This window comes from Arvicanthis niloticus, chromosome 6 (assembly GCF_011762505.2).
Source record: "Arvicanthis niloticus isolate mArvNil1 chromosome 6, mArvNil1.pat.X, whole genome shotgun sequence".
Lineage (NCBI taxonomy): Eukaryota > Metazoa > Chordata > Mammalia > Rodentia > Muridae > Arvicanthis > Arvicanthis niloticus.
In genome coordinates, this window is record NC_047663.1 from 2,584,623 (window position 1) to 2,604,136 (window position 19,514).

General features: G+C 46.8%; 1 protein-coding gene across 3 annotated transcripts in view; it reads right to left on the reverse strand.

Moving 5' to 3' along the window:
* The window catches only part of Rptor (regulatory associated protein of MTOR complex 1), a 297,297-nt gene that overhangs the window by 55,332 nt on the left and 222,451 nt on the right, over positions 1-19,514 (reverse strand). For all 3 annotated transcript variants that reach the window (XM_034505602.2, XM_034505601.2, XM_034505604.2), the window contains 3 exons: positions 4,081-4,155; positions 1,192-1,257; positions 672-863 (listed from right to left, as the gene is read on the reverse strand). In XM_034505602.2, the coding sequence (XP_034361493.1) occupies positions 672-863; positions 1,192-1,257; positions 4,081-4,155 (333 nt within the window). The remainder of the gene's footprint in view (positions 1-671; positions 864-1,191; positions 1,258-4,080; positions 4,156-19,514) is intronic.

The following is a 19,514-nucleotide window of genomic DNA, read 5'->3' on the forward strand; positions in this document are numbered from 1 at the left end:
ATTCAGAACTGCCCTGCAAACTACAGCCAGGACTGCACTTCTACCTATGGCTGCTCAAACCCTTGGCTTACTAACAGAAACACAGTAATCATTTCTGAAAATGATGGCAGGGTCTCTGATTCCCACTGAGATCAAAACAATCTAGAACTGGGTCTCCTGCTTCAAAAGATGAGTCTGTCACTTGTGTGATAAGTGTTCCAGTGATTCGGAATCATCTAAGCCTCCACTGTGTCATCTCCTAGAATGTAGTACCTGGACCTGCCACAGACAATCACGCTGGTGACACAGACACAGACACGATATGGAAGGCAACACGCCACAGGCTGTGCCCCTCCCCACAAGGCTCCCCTGCTCATAAGTGATAACCTGGTGCTAGGCCACAGGAGGTGCAGTACAGAATGGTTCAGGCTTACTTCTTAGAGGCTGGACCAGCCTGTAGCACCCCAGTGCATAGAGCTGGCATAGCATGAGTGAAAGTCGAATGAGATCCAGTGGCCCATCTTGGGATCTGCATTTGGCCCTAAGGGTCTGGATGCAGCCATGCCTGAATGTGGGCAGGCTTCTGCACATGAGCTCCACGACCTCAAACAGATAAAACTCTGGTGGGACTGCAGGGATAGAGCACCCACCACCACTCTGACCTACCACAGAAGCTTACAAGGACAACTCACCTCAGGGATGGGGTCGGAGAGGAGGCTATAGAGCTTTTCGTGGGCGCTGTCTCTCACCCCACACCACCTTGCAGAGTCAAAGTTCTGCCAGATCCTTCCCAGGCAAATGGCCACCCACTGGCGTAGCAAGGGGTGTGGGTCGCTGAGCTGCTCCAGACAGATGGCAATCAGGTTCCCCTGCAGGCAGGCCTCCTAGACACAGGACACAGATAAGTGGGGCAGGGTCCTGACAAGGGTGACAGCGGCCTTGCTCAACCACACCACACTACATTTTCTTACTATAAATCCTACCGATTCTTTCTTGCCCCTTAATGGTGAGCTAGCAGAAGGCCTGGCCCTCTGCAGAGAGTACCAGTAACCCTGCCTGCTGTTGTGATCTGAAGGCCCCACAGACTACCTGAATAGCATAGCTCTGCAAAGGTGGCCTGGGCTGCACCCCTGTCCTATGATCCATGTGAGACAAGTCACCTTTGTGGCACTCTTAGAGGGCTGAGGTGGCTGGAGCTGCTGTGATACTCACTTGCCCTGTTGTGTAGCTGTTGACGATCACAGCAAGAATGAAGGCCGTCATGGTCCTATGTTCAGCCTGGAAAACAAAAATGCACCGTGGCTGTGTATCCTCACGCTCTGTGTCCTTACAGCAAACTCACCTTTCTAGAGCACCCTGCGTCTTTTGTCTTCAGCACTGGCCTCCCATTTAAGGAAAACAGCATGTGCCAGCCTTCCTGCTGAGGCATTCGGAAGGGTCTGCATGCAGACTGGCTGCTCCCTTGGGTACTAATGCCACAGAGCATGCCTAGGTTGCTTTATCTGTCATGGCAGATAAAGTGGTTGGTGGTTTTAATTGGTTCGCCAGGCCCAGCAACCATGCTTTCCCTATGTGCTGTTCTCAGGAAGCCTGTGTCGTTGAGCGAAGCACACTGCTAGTGAGGTGAACATAGCACTCTTCAGTTTGCATGGAAGTCCGACAGCCCATTATGACTTCATCATGGAGTCTCACATGCACATCAACAGTCTTAATCTGTTATCCCCCAGGACTCGTGACATCTCCTAAGTTGACTGCAACAGAGTGTAGGCCACCATCTTCAGCACAGCAGAAGTGCCAAGCCATTACTTTTTGTCATAAAATATCTGCACTTCACCCTTCTCAGTAGCAGTAAAACTTAGGAGGAAACTGTGTCAGGAAGTTGCTGAAGGGCCACACACTGTCCTGTGCCCATCACTGCGGTGGACCATCCATCACTGCGATGGACCATCACTGCGGCTGCTGTCTGCCCTTCCTGTGTTCTGGTGGCTTTGGGGATTTGCTTTATGCCTTTAATACTTGTTACTTTGATTATGCTGTGTCTGTGAATTAAGTTGTAATTGTTCCAGGGCACATTGTGCATTTTTTCTTCAGTGCTGGAAGTTCTAACTGCTGTCTGTCCGATGCTGTCTCTCCACTGCCTCTCCTGCAGTGCTGGGATGTCAATGACAGTGACTGACCTCATCTGTGCTCATGTGGAGCCTTTACGGATTCAATTCCTGGCTGTGTGCACCCTGCGAGGGAGGCATTGCCTCCTGAGTTTTAAATGTGGGAGGGACATTGCTTCCACCCGAGCTTGTACTTCCTCTTCCCCCAAGATCTGTCTACTTAAAACAATTATCATTTTTAAGGATAGGTTAAAAAGCAGATTTTGCCGGGCGGGCGGTGGTGGTGCACGCCTTTAATCCCAGCACTTGGGAGGCAGAGGCAGGCGGATTTCTGAGTTCAAGGCCAGCCTGGTCTACAGAGTGAGTTCTAGGACAGCCAGGGCTATTACAGAGAAACCCTGTCTCGAAAAACAAAAACAAACAAACAAACAAAAAACCCCCCAAAAACCCAACAACAACAAAAAAGCAGATTTTATTTTCCTACAGTAGGTAGAAAGCTGTTTCTGAAGCAAACATAATAGTTGACTGGCATTATTAAACCACACTGCCTTAATTCAGCCATCTGCAATGTCCTGAATGCATGTGTCTCAGAGACTGTTCCTGGAGTTCCTTTGGCTCTTTTCTGGGGATGCTGGTTTTCTTGTGTATTGATGCAGTGGCCTCCTTCCCGTTGGGTGTTAAACAGCAGCTTGAGGGCAGGCTATGTTCCCTGGCTCTAGGGTAGGAACTCTGTAGGAAGGCTTTGTATATGCACCTTCGGGACCACAGACTCAAGATCCAAATGTGGTTTTCACAGAATTTTTTTTTTGTTTTTTGTTTTTCCTCTGCAGGCTGAGGCCTCTGTTCCTTTAGTAGCCGCTGCTTTCTCTGCAGAGCTCACAGATGGTCATCTTCTCAGAAGCAAGACAAGTTCTGCTAGTCCTCAGTAATGAGGGACAGGCATACCCTGCAGGCCCCGGCATGATGTCTCTCTTGGCAGTGCTGCCTGTTCATGGCCTTGTATCCCACGTAGGGTCTATGTAAAGCATGCTGTTTTGAGGTCACTGTAGTGGCAGGCAAGGACCACTGCCCACCAGAACCTGTGGGGGTCTTCCCCTTCTTTGGGATGTGATGGTTTCCTTCTCTCAGATCTGAGCAGAGAGGGTGTGCCTGGCAGGCCAGATCATCCAGCTTAGAGCTTTCAATTCTGAAGGGAAGGCAAGGGCTTATTTCCAAAATGTGGATAAACTATAAACCTATGCTGCCTATACCAGTGTATATACCACTTAGGTAAGGTATACAAGTATCGTTTACCCAACACACGCCAGTCCTGTTTAGAACTTTGCTGGCAGCTTTGTTCTTTCGTTTCTCTTTAAAAATCGTATTTCATTTAAAACAAACAAACAAACAAACAGTCAGAGGAAGAATTTACATATAAAAGTTCCTCCTACAGGTGCCCCCTCAGAGCACAGTATGCGACTGTACTTGAACATTCTGGCTGTGTGAGAGAGGAACTGTGGGCTGCAGCTCGGTGGCTGGCTATTAATTACTCTGCGCAGGGCTGGAGCGAGGGAGGGAGGGAGAGACTGATGACATGACATCATGAGAAACTACCATATATTCTATATTCATGCTAATTTTAAAAAACAATTTAACATGTATGAAATTCAAAGTTTCAAACAACCTCCTCCCTCCTTCAGTAAAGCCTGTCAGCATCTTGTCTGTTAAGGGGCCTTCAGGTCCCCCGAGACACTATACTGCAGCCACACAAGGATTCATTCATCCATCCGCCTGCCCGGGGTGCAGGCTCTTGGTAACAGAGACACCACGGCTAGGCAGAGATGTACAACAGCAGCTCACCGGCTGGCACAGAAAACCAGACTCTCATGTGGGGCAGGAGGAATGTATGGCTCTGTAGAGCACCTCTCCACCTGGCCCTCAGTGAGGAACGGCTACCCCTCGTGTGCACTGGAGACAATGCCATGCTGGGGAGAGAAAAGCGTGGCTCAGTCCTTACTGGCATGTATGGGTCTGCCAAGACGGACAGGAAGTACTTGTGACCGTTGTCCTTCACGAGGTCAGCCTGGCATGACTGGAGGGAAAGAAGACAAAGAGAGGCCGTTAGTGCAGGAACCGGCGGGCTGTGTTATGGCTTCTTTTCTTATGCCAACACACCGGAAATACATCATGACTGTGCATCTTTCCTTGCAAGGCCAGTTTTCACTTAGGAAGAAGCTCTGGTTCTTCTTGCCCATGGAGAAAGGCTGGAACCCTACAGTTCTCAAGAGAAGAGCACAGCACACTAGAAAGTAGCTCTGGGTACCAGGGCTGGCGGTTGGGTTAGGACCACGCTCTCTGCCCTTTCTGTGCTCAGCCTGTATGCCTTCCTCTCAGGTGTCCAGTCTGGCAGAAAGGAAGATATTATGGAATTTATTTTATTATTTTTATGTATATGAGTGGTATGTATGTACGTCTGTACGTATGTATGGCATACATGCTTGGTGCCTGAGGTGAGTCAGAAAAGGTCATTGGATGCCCTGGGACTGGAGTTACAGCCACCATGTGGGCACTGGGAGTTGACCCTGGGTTCTCTACAAGAGTACAGTGCTCTTAACCATTGAGCCAACTCTCTAGATCCAGAAATGAAGATATTTTAAAGAGACACTTCTGTCTCTCAATCTGACAGCGGACACGATGTCAACCCTCAAAATAGGAATTTTCCTGGGAATCTCATGCTGCAAGAAGGAAAAAGTACCAGCCAGGGGGGTGCCTGTGTTCCAGAGAATGCACACAGATCACCTTACAGGCTAAGGCAGATAATGATGGGCCAACAGTGGGTGGGGCCACACCTTACTGGACCGCTTAGATGTGCACATCCTTTGCCTGCTGTTAACTTTAATCTCACTCCCGGTTCTTGAAGATGGAATGGGGTGTGTGTGGGGGTGGGGGGTGGGGGGGGGATTCCTTCTGTCCTTCTCCTCAATGTGACCACATTGAATAAATCTTTTTCTGCTCTCTACTTGTAATTTGACTTTTGTGTGGGGTAGGGGTGGACACAGGGTTTCTCTGCCTGTCCTGGAACTCTGTAGAACAGGCTGGCCTAGAACTTACAGAGATGTGTGTGCCTCTGCCTCCTGAGTGCACCACTGACTTTATGAGGACGAGTGACTGGACCTGACATAGGACACAGGCTGTGGCCCCAAAGTTCAGTAACACTGTTGGATCCTTCCCCCCACTTTCAGACTTCTCCCTTCTCACACCCTCAACTTCTTAAGTCCCCTTTCTCTCATGCTCTTGGTGTCTTTTAGAGTCTCTGGTTTTTGCTGAGACCTTTTATTCCTCAGACTGCCCATTTTGACAGAAGCTGGCATTATAGGAGACTACCCTCTGGCAGGTCTTCAAGGGAGTTGACAATTGGGCTAATTGGAATGGGAAGACCCTTCCTTAACGTGTGGCATCATTTCCTGGACTGGGGTCCTGGATCACATAAAAGGACATGAGATGAGCAGCAGCTTTCAGCTTCCTTTGCTTCTCACTACACTACACTTCTTGTGCCACAGCCACGAGATCTGGCTGACTCGTCACCATGAACTGTGCCTTTGAGCCTGGGTGCAGATGAACCCTTCCTCCTCCTGTAAGTTGTCCTTGTCAAGTCCTTCATCACAGCAGTAAAGAAAGCAACAGATAAAGATGGTATCACGGCAAGAAGCAGAGGTCAGGACAGTCCCAGAGACACGAGAAAAGCAGTGGATGGCATGGAAGGGCAGGGGTGCTTCCTACCTACATCACTCCCTAAGGAGCAAACAGATGGGCAGTGCTCTCATGTAGAGCCATTCAGGAAGAAGGTGAACAGACACCAGAGCCAGACCAGAGCTAACATCACATTGGGGATGGTGGTGCAAAAGCTCTAAGGTGAGCGAGGAGGGTGAGGCTTAGCCTTGGCCCAGCTGGAAGGGGAAAGAGGCTGTTCACAGCATGAGGCATGGCCACTGTGGGAACTGTGAGGGGCATGGCCTCTGCTCTCTGCTTGAGTGACACAGATGAAGCAGTGGAGTCATGTGGCCCATGAATGAAGGTACTGTGGAGACAGATGCTAAGGCTGTCTGGGACCAGCATCTAGGGTGATGTACCTGCCACCCTCTCACCAGCTCTGCTTTGGCTCAGAGATTCTCAAGGAACCCAGACTGGGACTTAAGGACAGAGGATACAAGAGGAATGTCAATTAGACAAGATGGAGAAGGCTGGCTCAGACCGCAGGCTTTTGACCCCAGCTTTTGCTCACCGAGCCACACACACTTTACCAATTTCCCTGCTTTAGTAAAGGCAGCTAATAAACAAGCTGGAAGCCTGAGCCCGTCATCCAGGCCTGGCCCTCAGGGCTGCAGAATGGCCATGTCTGCAGCAGCAGAAGGCACCAGTGCATCTCAGGAGAAAAAATTCCTGTCTTTGTTTTCAAACCAGAGCTCCGACAAGTCAAATCAAAGCCCACACGTTTACAGGAAACTCCTTAAGCACAGCTCATCTGAGAGTAATAAACTGTCATTAATTCATATCCTTCTAATTCTGAGTGTGAGCCTCCCAAGTCAGAAGATCTGAAATGATCACTTTAATAAGCCTTCAAAAGCCAAGTCTGGCGATTATGAGGCATATATTAAAAGATTTCTGTTTGATAAGCCTGTCAGGCTACTGCAGGCGGCAGTCACGGCTGCTCCTCACATGGCTGCTTTCATCGCCAGAACCCACAGGTGCCAGTATATACTGGTTTCCACAGCATGGAGAGTGGCTCTTCCCAGTAGCTCCACCTGCTAAGGGAGAGGTACAATTCCCTTGACCTGCTTTCTCTGTCTGAGTTCTAGGTCAACAGCCTCACTGAGTTGGAAAGAAAGCAAGGCTACTACAGCCCAGCAGAGCAAGGAAGCCAGTGACAGGTCACTGTGGAATATAGGCTCAGTGAAGGAGGTGGGAGCACCAAACATGGCCGCACTCTGAAAACCAAGATCTTGCTAAGCAGTGCCTTCACCAGATCTGGAACAATGACGACATAGTAAGGCTAGAGTAAGACGGAGCGGGAAGGAGAGGCAGAAAAACGAGGTTTTCTTGGTGGACCGTCTCTGTCACAACGAAACCCACTCCAACTCCCGTAAGTCTGTCTCAGGACCAGAAGGAAGGCGTGAGAGCAGAAGTGAAGCAGCTGCAAGTCTGACTGTGTAGCTATAGCTACAGTTACAAATAGCACCACTAAGGAGCAAGTCCAGAACATTCCAAAGAAGGATATCCTGGCCTGACTTTGTTCTCCTTACTTCAGAAGACCAAAAAGTATAAGAAGTAAATTTACACAAACAGTTTCATGCCTGACAGGGGAGGTGTGGGGTAGCATAGGGCAACCCATGAGATTCTATCTGTGATTGCCCTGCCTGCTCCTTCCAGTGTGAGCACAGAACACTCCAGGGATGCTGGAGAAGGCTCAGCCCTGAATCAGTTTCTTCCTTTTCACGAGAAGCAGGCATGACATTTGAAAGGGAAGACATTTCCAGATGAGAAAACTGCACACCTGGCCATAACACCCTCAGACCCTGGAGGTGGAGGACTATGGCAGGGGATGTAGCAGGACATCTAGCCAGAGGCTTGAGCTGCACAGCCCCCACAGCTGAAACCTGACACGGCTGCCTTCCCAATGGCCCCAGTGAGGTGTATTGTCACTTTCCAAATGGGGCTCATTACTTTAAATATTCAAAATCCTGTGAGCTATACTATTCAATGCCCTGTGTGTAAGGTGACCCTCAAAAGTGGAGCTACCATGCTGTGCCTGGTGTGGCTGTGAAAGGCATGTGTGTTCCTTCCTCCAACTTTTTGGACTTGCCTTTTCCCCTCCCACCCACATCATAAAATCCATGGTACCATTAAGGTTGAAAAACCAAAATTCTATGGAAAGATACAACCAACTAGAGCTCCCTGTCACTGTGTGCTCAGTCTCTCACATGTGTTTTTGTTACGGGATGCATAAATAAATGTCAATTTACACTTTCGCCAACTTTCCTAAACCAAAGAGTCTTGCTTTCTGTTTTTTCTCTAAAAATTTTCTTGCTACATGATGCACAATAGAAAGACAAGGGAAATGATGGAGCTGTGGAAGGGAAAGGGGCGCTGGCTGAAGCCTCTGCTAGTTGGGCGTCAGGAACTCACATGGTTTGCAGCGTTTGCTGTTCTGCTGCCAACACAGGACAAACCTCCTGTTATAGAGACATCAGCATGGATATTCAGATGGCAACGGAGCCTGCTGCAGGCTGCACACCAAATGGACTTCTCGAAGTGTTCTAGGAGCCTCATGAGAACCCATTTACAACCACAGCTCCATCACACCTGTCTGCCACAACCCTGTGATCTGAATGGTTTTATCTTGTCAGATTACAATCCTGTCCAAGATCTGAGGCATGCATCATCTCACTTATCAAAATGACACAAAGAAAAGAAGGTTTCTTAGTGACCCTTTGAGCCGTGGCTTGGCCACTGCTGAGACAAGTAGGTCTTACTGATTCCCTGGGTCCCTCTCTTCCTATAACTTAACATAACTTGTTAAACTTCCTATAAACACGTTAAACATGTGTGCTGAATAAGCCCCAATTTATTCACCCATAATCTCTGTTCTGTGGCCAAGTCAAGGACTGGCTTTACCTGAGTGGAGGTCACTGACAGGACTCCTTTTTCAGGCTGCTAGCCGCAGAGCTGGCCTGTCTCTTGTGATTTCAAGTGTATCTATAGGTATACAGCCTTATTTTTCTCACGGAGGGCTCCTTGCTCTTACAGTTCCTGAGACTACCCCTGCAGGTACCCTAGCACTGTGGACTTAACCTGACTCATCGCGCACTCCAGAGAACAGCAGCCTATTATTATTAAGAACCATTTACATCAATTTTTCTTTTGTAAAGACTTATTTTATGACTGGACATTTGCCTCATGCATGTCTGGGCACCATGTGTGTGTAGTGCTGGATAAGGCCAGAATGTCCGATCCACTGTGACTAGAGTTATGGGTGGCTGTCATCTGCCACGAGAGCCCTAGGAACTGAACTCCGACCTCTGTAACGGCAGCAAAGGCGCTCACACCGTGGGTCAGCCTGCACCGACTTTCCGGGAACTGCCGCCTTTGGTTTGCCCACTTGCCCACTGAACTGTTGTTTGCTTATTTTGATTCCTAGGAGCCCTTTATGCATGAGGAAACCCATTATTTTTTTAGTTGTGACATAATTTTGAATATTTCCCTATATAAAATTTATTTATATTCAAGTAAGTTTCTTTGCAAAGACATCTATATTTGAAATTGTAGGTTAAAAAGCTCAATAACCCCTAGGTTAAAATAGAATTTACCTTTTTTTTTTTTTTACCTATTTTTTAAAGAAATCATTTATTTTTATTTTATGTGCATTAGTGTTTTACCTGCTTGTATGCCTGTGTGAGGGTGTTGGATCCCCTGGAACTGCAGTTATAGGCAGGTATGGGCTGCCATGTGGTTGCTGAGAACTGAAACCAGATTCTCTGCAAGAACAGCCAGGGCTCTTAACCACTGAGCCATGTCTCCAGCCCCTCTTCTAATGCTTTTATGATTTTACCTTTTGTGTTTAAAGAAGCTATCTCTTTAACTTAAATTCTACTGTCCAAAGTGTGCAATTAATCTTTATCATGCAGCTTTCTGTCTCTGTGATAAGTTATAAGTTACCTTATACACTCAATGTAAAAGACGGAAAGGTGAGCTGAATGTGGTAGCCTGAGGATCTGTGAGTTCAAGGCCCGCCTGGTCTAAACAGGGTGTTCCAGGGCAGCCAAGGCTTTACAGAAAGACAAAATGAAATGAAATAAAATGTTTATTCTAAATGATGGGTTGGGTCTCTGGTTGTCTGGCCAGCCCTGTTGCCTTTGAACATATGGTGAGGTTCTAGATCAAGGTGGGGAACACACATACACAGTGGAAGAAGCCACTCACCTCATGGCAACAAGGAATCAGAGAAAATAAAGCAGGGGCAGAGCTTCCATTATGCCTTTAAAGACCTAAGAACCCTGCCTTCCCTGCCACTACAGTCTCATACCACTTTCCTCTAGTCGAAGCCTTCCCAGTGGCTTTTGGGAATCACATAAGATCCAAACTACAGCAGCCTCTGGCTTTTCTACCATCACAACTGAAGAACTGCAAAGCTGAGGTACTGCCACTACCATTCATAGACTCCACTGGGGGCCGCCTCTGCAATGCTCACCAGTCTACATGTTTGTCTGAGGCCTGGTACATCACTGAAGCTTCCTGGTTAGCTGTGGTCTAAGAGGACAGGATCCCTACCACTCTTCCTCCTAGCCAGGGCTCCCTGCCTCTTCTTACTTATTTCTCCACATGAAGTTGAGAATGTGTCTAGTTCCAGAAAAAAAAAAAAAAAAAAAAAAGCCTGTTGGTAATTTTACTAGGATTATATTAAAGTTATAAATTAACCAAGAGAACACTGACATGTTTATGATACAGAACTCTACTGCAAGAGAGCAGGGTGTGTTCTTATCTGCTGAAGGTGACTATGTGTCTCTCAGGAAGGTTTAAGGTGTTGTTTGTGGCGGCTTCTCCATCTCACAGTAGATTATTCCTGGATTTATGACCCTACCACACACAGGCTGCTCTTCCTGCCTAATCTTCTAGCTGCTCTTACTTCAGCTTCTGTATTAAGGCTTCTATCTCACTAAGTTCTTTTATTGGTATTAATAGAGCCTTTGGGTTTTCTAGACATAAACTTACTCCAGCACATACAGAATTGGGGCTGGAAGTCACTTGCTTCACAGAACTCAGTCCAATGCCTTGAATGACTCTGTTATGTAGGCTTTACCCTGTTTGTCCCTGAGGGCCCCACAGAGTTATGTCGATGGCATTGAGATCATAATCCTTCTTCTCTTTTAAACCAGAATCATGCTCTGCAGCCCTAGCTGGTCTGCAACTCACTATACAGAGCAGGCTGGCCTCGAACGCAGTTTGCCTCCTATCTCTTGAGTGCTGGGATTAAAGATCATCATCATATCTGACCCGTGGAAGTCAGAGGTCAGCTCTGTAGAGTTGCTTCTCTCACGCCACATTTATACGGGTCTCAGGATTATGTGGGTCACCGGTGGAGATCCCAGCTTGCCACTCCCAGTCCCCACTCACCTCTGGCCTCCATTGGCTTTGTTGCTACTCAGCCTCCTCCAAAAGAAGGAGCACCCGAGTCTCCCAGCTCTACCTTCCAGTCCAGGCCAGAAAAAGTCTCCTTTCTGCATAGACTGACAGACGTACAGTGTGGGGTTGGCCGTTTGTACTTCTTGCCTTCATGGCTATGCTCACAGGACAAGTACTCCACATCACAGTTTGTTATGACCTCTGACCACATGGGGGCCGTGACGTATGCCACTCATGATATGTACCTGCACTGGTGAGAGACATCACCGTGTGGAAACACTTGTGGCCACTGCTGAAAACACCTTCATATGATCTTCTATCTTACCAGTGAGACAGCACCCAGAACCCATTTACACAGCACACAATCTTGCTGACTGACTTGCACAAAACAAAGATTTCTGCAAACATATATCCCTAACACTTCCCTTCCCTTCCCCGGTTTTCTGCAGACTACAACCATAATAGACCCTCGAAGCAATGAAATTATATGAATGAGGTGGCAGGGAGAGAGGAAGGGAAAACATTTATACAGTTTTTCCTGTGAGCGTGTCCCTGACTCCTGCCCACCAGCTGTGACTCTCGGTGACAGGGAGGGAGACTCTGCCCAGAGTTAGGAGACCCCCTCACCTAAAAGACAGCTTCCAGGAACATGGCTTCCTCACAACTGCCTCACATGGCTCATGCATTTGAACATTTGGTCCCTGGTTGATGGTGCTGCTTGGGGAAGCCAAAGAAGCTCCAGAAAGTAGAACCGTGGAGCCAGAGGAAGTTTGTCATTGGGGTGGTTTTGAGCTTACAGCCTTATCCATTTCTGGCTTGCTGTCTCTGATCCGTGTTTATGGTATGTGAGCTGAGCCTCTTGTTTTGGCCTCCTCTGTCACGCCTCCCACTCTCTTATTGTCTTACTCTGGAATTGTGAGCCAAAATAAACTTTTCTCCCCTAAGTCATTGTTGACTTGGTGCTTAGCCACCACAACAGAAGAGTAACTAATACAAAGTCTAAGTACACAATGAAAACAAAGTAACTAATACAAAGTCTGAGTAAACAATAAAACAAACAACCCCCACACCCACATCTGGGTCCTGAACAGAAAACTGGTGAGAAGAAACAAAGCCTTTGTCTGCAGTAGAAGCTGGGAAGTCATGACTCTGAAAGAAGAAACCCGCAAATACAAAGTGCAAGGCCTGTGCGAAGGGGCTCATCTGCCTTCCACCCTGAGCCTGTCACTACCTAGCTGAGTCCTAAGAGAAACATGCAGAGCAACCCAATAGCAGGTGTGCAGACCCAAGAGGCCCTCCTCATGCTGCCATGGTCATCAGAGGTACAGAGGGCTAAGGGAAAAATGGGGGGGGGGGAGTTGTTAGATGTGGAGTTGAAGCCCCCTCCCCTGGGGGTGTCCCTCACATAAGGAGTGGACAGAGAAGACCTGAGGTGAGATGGGCACCAGGATGGTGCAGTTGGTGGTAAGCCACCAACAGAATAGGTCTCACTGGTATCCAATAAGGTGTCTCAGACAGAGGAAACTGGGGCAGGGCTTAGGGGAACAAAGTCCACTGTCACCTCAGGTTTCTGTAAATCTAGAGCCGCCCCCCATGCAAAGCTTAGCAGATAGGAAGCACAGATGTCTGGACAGAAGAGTGGGCTCAGGAGGAGTGAGTCTGCATTCCTCCCAGAGCAGCTCCACAGTGGGCCAACAGGACAGCGTGGATGCTCAACAGTGCCTGACCCACAGGGAAGAGGCTGACCTTGAGATCTCTTTCACCTCAGCTTTGTGTATGTGAAGAGGCAAAATGTGGAGAAAAGGAGGAGGTGAAGCTGAGTACCTGATCAAATTTACTCAGAGAAAAATCTATTTGCAGAGGAAACAGCAGACACTGGGAAAGTGCAAAGGATACACAGGTCATAAGGCCTGAAGAAGAAGACCCCCCTCCTTCCCCGCTGTCTTTGTCTACGGAAGCCCTTCCTGTGGACTGTCTATGTGCACATGGGGCGTGCCTGACTTTGGATTATCCCATCAATACCAACTCAGAGTGTTTTCCCACATTCCTTGACATTGTGCCCTTAATGTTCCCCAGTGGTGCTATAAATAAAACTTTATTAACTGTAATTTGGAAGGTCTGCCTGAATTGCACATTAATTCTGCCTATGAAAAAACCCCTCAATTAGCTGGAACCCAGCTTACACCAGTCCTTAATTAACTGCCTCCCTCCCTTATTCTTGTTAATTAGCAGAGAGACAGATGATAACAACAACTTGGGAAACTTATTAAGACCAAGCAGGCACGTCCTCTCTCACACTTGGATCCTGGCTTCAAGTTCTCAGGGTTGTGTGTTTAATTTGGAGTGTCAGGAAACTAGAAAGAACCCACAAGATGGGAAGTGAACAAGCCCTTAGGGGGTAAAGGGATAACAAACACACATTATATAATAGCCTGGGGAATACTAACTCCACCCCAACCCTGACCTAACATCGACTTCTGGCCTTTGCGTACATGTGCATCCAGCCCCAAAATATTGTTAACAAAAAGGACATTTTCTTCTATAATCACAAAGCTATTCTCTGTGAATTCTCAGAGACAGTACTATGCTCATATTCAACTGCATGCCACGGCCTCTGGCCTTGGTCTAGGGTCAGTTCGAGGGCAGTGTTAGGTCACCTTGCAGCATCAGTCTTATATTGAGTAGCAAGTCTACTTTCTGATTGAAAATCAAGGAGCAAATAGTACAGGTCACTGTTGAAATCCACATCATTGAGGTTTGAGATACCAAGACAAGGCACAGACTTACAGCTCAGAACCCAAAACCCAGGCACACATGTACTGTGAGACCATCACCACCATCGAGGCTGAATGTAACCCCTTGCATGTTCGTGTCCTTTGTAAACCCTGCCCCAAGTAGCTGATCTGCCTGTGCTGACTACAGACAAGCTCATACCTTCTGCAGTTTTAAACACATGGAGCCACACAGTACACAGCTCATTACTGGCGCCTTTCAGATGGCACTGTTTTTGTTTTTAAGCTGCTGATTAGCATGTATAGGTAAGCTGACATGTTCACACCTCTGATTAGCATGTATGGATAAGCTGACGTGTTCACCTCTGATTAGCATGTATGGATAAGCTGACATGTTCACACCTCTGATTAGCATGTATGGATAAGCTGACGTGTTCACCTCTTAATGTCTATTTGGACTACTTCCAGCTTCAAACTGTTAGAACAGAGCTTGGTATGGTAGCCTGCTCCTGTGACCCCAGTCCCCGAGAGACTGAGGACAGTCTCAATGCCAGCCCTCGGCTTCCAAAAGAGCTACAGTAGATGTCACAATACAAGTCTGTGTGACAATCGAGAACTCAGAATGGAGAGGCTGGATGGAATTTGAGCACTGGCTTTAGGGTTAGGGTTAGGGGATATGATAAGGAACTGATGCCTGCTGGCTATCCTCTCACCTTAAATATGCGTCTTGAAATTTTGAAAGGGTTTTGTACCATGCGGATACATGACTTGAAACTATTTTTCTTAGCTATGGCCTGTCCATGTTAATGTTGTCTGTAGAGAGAAGACACTTTCATCTTGATAAAGACCATTCATTAAGTTTCTTTGTGGTTTTGCACGAAAAAACCCTTAGCTTCACTGGCTGCCAGTTTCCTCTTATGCATTAAGAAATTTTATAGTATTGACTTTTACAGTTGGTCTAGGGTCCATCTGATGTTAATTTTAAAATATGGTTCACTTTTCAGCTCATGGATGTCATGCAGGTGTGCTTGCTTTATTCTGTCTTTGAGGAGGTCATGTCAGCTTCTTAGGACTATGAATTTACAGCCAAGTCTTGAACTTGAGGTGTTTATAGAAATATAGAAGCTGTGTTCTATTTCAAAATTGTTTTGATCATTATGGGTCTTCTGTGCATTTCCATATGAATTTGGAGTCAGAGTCTTGGACATGGACTATTTTCTGTTGATTTAGGTTTCTCCTAATTCCCTGGGATTTGTAGTGTTCAATATGTAGATCCTTTATTATCTTTTATCAGAATTTTCTGTAATTTTATATGGTTTATGAAATTGTGACATCTTTAATTTCAACTAATTGTTGACTAATATTAAGACATAAATTGATTTTTCTGACTGATCTTATAATCAACAAACTTAGTAATATTCTTAAAAGTTCTGCAGAGCTGGGCAGTGGTGGCACACACCTTTAATCCCAGCACTTGGGAGGCAGAGGCAGGTGGATTTCTGAGTTCGAGGCCAACCTGGTCTACAGTGTGAGTTCCAGGACAGCCAGGGCTACACAGAGAAACCCTGTCTTGAAAAAAAAAAAGTTCTGCAGAGGCTTAAAAAAAAAAAAAAAAAAAAAAAAAAAAAAAAAAAAAAAAAAAAGATTCAACCAGATTATCACATGGCGATTGAACACAAAGACAACCCAGAGTCATTTTTCTTCTCTCTTTGTGCTATTAAGAATTTCCAATGCTACAATAAAGGCAAGTAGTAAGAGTAGGAACCGTGGACCCACTCCTGAGGTCAGCAGTCATCTTGTTACGACTGGCCATGGTGGCTGTAAAGTTCTTGCAGGTGGGGTTTGCCAGAGCCAAGAAGTCTCCCCTCCATTACTAGGTTTTATTCTTTTCTCTTTTATCATTATCTATTTCATTTTTTGTGTTTCAAACAGGATTTCTCTGTGTGATGCTGGCTGTCTTGAACTCAGTCTGTAAGCCAGGCTGGCCTCAAACACAGATGTCTGCCTGCCTCAACTTCCTGAGTGCTGGGATCAAAGGTGTGCACCATCACTGCCTGGGTAAATTTTTTTTATTTATGTGTATATGTATGTTTGTGTCCTTGGAGGCCAGAGAGGATGTCACATCCTCTAGGAGCCGGTGAGCCACCTGACGTAGGTGCTGGGAACCAGCTGAAAGTTGTCTCTAAGTATTCAGATTATATGACTTTTTCTTCTTTTGTTAATATATCAGTACATTTACTTTTAATTGTTGTCTTAGTTTCATTTTTGATGCCATGATTAAACATCCTGGCAAAGCAATGTAAGGGAAAGGATTTGTTTGGCTTACAATTTCAGGGTGCAATCTATCATTGTGGGGAGGTCAAGCAGGAACTGAAGCGGCCAATCACGTCACCATTAGGAGCAGAGAGAGAATGCATGTATGCAGGCTCATTCTTACACTGTACAGGACCCAAGGCCCGAGAAGGTTACTGCAGTGAGCAGTGCTGTCCCCAACAAGTATTGTCCTCAAGACAAGCCCCAGACACGCCCACACCCAGCTTCATGTAGCGGATCCCCCACTGAGCCACTCTTCCTTGTTGATTCTAGAGCAGCGGTGGTTCTCAGCCTTCCTGATGCTGTGACACTTTAATACACTTCCATTCGATTGTTTTCATTGATACTTCACAACTGTAATTTGTTATGGTTATAAAGGCTGACATCAGGTGTCTTCCTTGGTCACTTCGCCTGTTTTCTGATTTTGGTCTCTCACTGATCCTGGAGCTCAGTGTCTGGCTGGATTGGTTGGACAGAGAGTTCCTGGGATCTACCTGCCTGAGCCCATCAGTGCTGACACTAAGGGTGCACTCAGCTTTCATGTGGATGCTGGGGGTCAGATTCATGTCCTCATGCTTTCACTGCAGCAGCCGAGCTCTGTCCCAACCTCACGCTGGTGTCTTAGTGAAATTTCCTACTTCGGATCTGTGTGTGTATTCGTGAGGGTTTTAGGTTGTGTTTTTCTGGTTTTTGTTTTGGTACTGGAGTGTTACTTATCTCGTGAAGCAACAGAGAAAGGGTGCACTGCTACCCATATGCCTCCTCCTTAATGCTCAGAAGAATTCTCCATGGAAACCATCTGGACTTGTGATGTTCTTTGATACAGAGCTTCTGAACTCATCTGTTTCCTCTTTAACAAGTCAGTGTCAGTGAGGAACATGCCTGTCTGTCAAGGTCATTCACAATATTTACCTCCCATCCTTTAAAAAACATCAGTGGTATCACCTGCTGGTCCAGGTTCCAGAACCTTCTCTCTGTTTCCTTTCCAGTCTGGGTGATGGTTACTCACTTACTAGTGTGTTTAGCCAGCTGGGGTGCAGACTCCACAGGCTGGCCATTTTCTCACTGTCCTGCCTCCTCTTCTGCCTTCAGTCTTCCCATCTCCCGTGTTCTTCTTTCACTACTTCCCAGGTAGAAGCTGAGGCCAGGATCCTAACATGCACAGGTAGGGACCCTCTGCCCCACCTCGCTGTGTTCCAAACACTATTCAGTTTTTATTTGATAGAAAAGAAAAATTTAAGATTTCTTCTTTTGGAGGCCAGCCTGGTCCATGCAGGGAGTCCCTGACCAACTAGGTCTACCGTAGTGAGACCCAGAAAAACAAACAAACAAACAAACAAAAAAACCAACCCAACCCAAACCAAACCAAAAAAAAAAAAAAAAAAAACTAAAAAAAAAAAAACCCCCAAAACCAACTTCCTCTTTGAAAAGCTTATACAAAGGTTGATAACTATAATGTCGTGTTATTTATGAATAATTATAGTGATATATATTACATGTTTATCTTACATATTTTCCACTTTCATGTTTACTTAGGGGCTGGAGAAATGGCTTGCTTAGTCAGGTGCTTGTGAGTACACAAGCATGAGGACCTGAGATCGGATCCCAGCACCCACACAAGTGTCTGGGCATGGCTGTGCATGTGCTGTCCTAGCATACAGCGAGGCATATGAGGAGGGACAGAGGCTGGGTGATCCTGAGGCCTTGCTGGCCAGCCAGTACGGTGAGTTTTAGGTTTAGTGAGAAATGACAGTAACTGAAAAAAAAGAAAAAAGAAAAAAACCACCTCATGTTGACATTTGGCCTCTGCATGTATGTACACATACTCACATGAACAAACATGCACGCTGGCTTAGAGTGCCACCCCACTGCAGCTGTAGGGCACACTGTGAGTCAATGCCTCTAACTGGCTATGGTGCATGTTTAGCCTGGGCGGTGGCCTATTACATGGGAAGGACGCCCGCCCCGGTAGGGCATCCAGCCTGCAGACATTACATGGGTAGGGCATTCAGCCTGCAGACAGCGTTACATCCTCTCTCCATCTCACGACATACTCTGTTTATTATCACGGCAATACTCAATCTCTCCTGTAGCCCTGGCTGTGTTAGGGCTACATTCCTAACACGTCTGTTCTCTCCATGGGCCCTCACATGGCATTTGAGGACTTTCTTTACCATACAACACCGATGACGACACTGCCCAGCAGCTTCTTTAGCTCTATGGCAGCATGGTACAGCTTTTTATAGCTGTTACTTTCAACCTGCTTGTGTCTTTTTACTGAAAAAAATATTTTTTGAAGGCACTGCAGTGTCTCCTTACTCTTCACCTAACCTACTACCCTCCTGCATTAGTTACTGTTCACCTAATCTAACTACCCTCCTGCATTAGTTACTGTTTACCTAACGTAACTACCCTCCTGCACTGGCCACTGTTTGGATTGCTTTGATAGGAAGCAGCCTGAGGGAGGATGGGTATCTGGCTGGCTGGGCATTCCATCTTGGTGGGAGGCTGTGCTGTTTGGAACAAAGGAAAGAAAGCCCAGCTGGCTTTCTCCTCCCCCTTTTCTTTGGTCTGGTATCCCTCCCCAAAGCACACTGTAGCCTACGTGAGGGCAGGTCTTTCACCCTCAGGTCATCCTTTCTAGAAACATCTTTGAAGGTCCAGCCATGGCTGCGCCTCACTACTGCCCTGGGTGTTTCTTTTGTTGTTTGAGAGGCCCTGGCTATCCTGGAACTAGGTCTGCAGACAGAGATCCATCTGCCTCGGCCTTCCAGGTGCTGGATTAACAACTGTCACCACCCCTGGCTCTATGTAATACTTAATCCTTTTAAACTGATAACCAAATTTAGCCATGTAGTCGTGCATGTCTCTCCCTGTAACTGTTGTTTGGCTGTACACACCTCAGTTACTGCTGGAGCACAGCTCACAGCTACTTCACCTTCCCTGGATGCTTGCCCATCCTCCCTCCCTCCCTCCCTTCCTCCTTCTGTCCCTCCCCCTCCCTCCCTCCCTCCCTGCTTGTTTCCTTCCTTCCTTCCACTGTACTATGTCTATGTGTAACAGTTGTGCTTACACATAGACATAGTACAGTGGGCTGTTGTGCTGGCTACTTTTATGTCAACTTGACACAAGCTAAAGTTATACGAGAGGAGGAAACCTTAGTTTTAAAAAATGCTTCCATAAGATCAGTCTGTAGGCAAGCCTGTAGAGCATTTTCTTAGTGACAGAC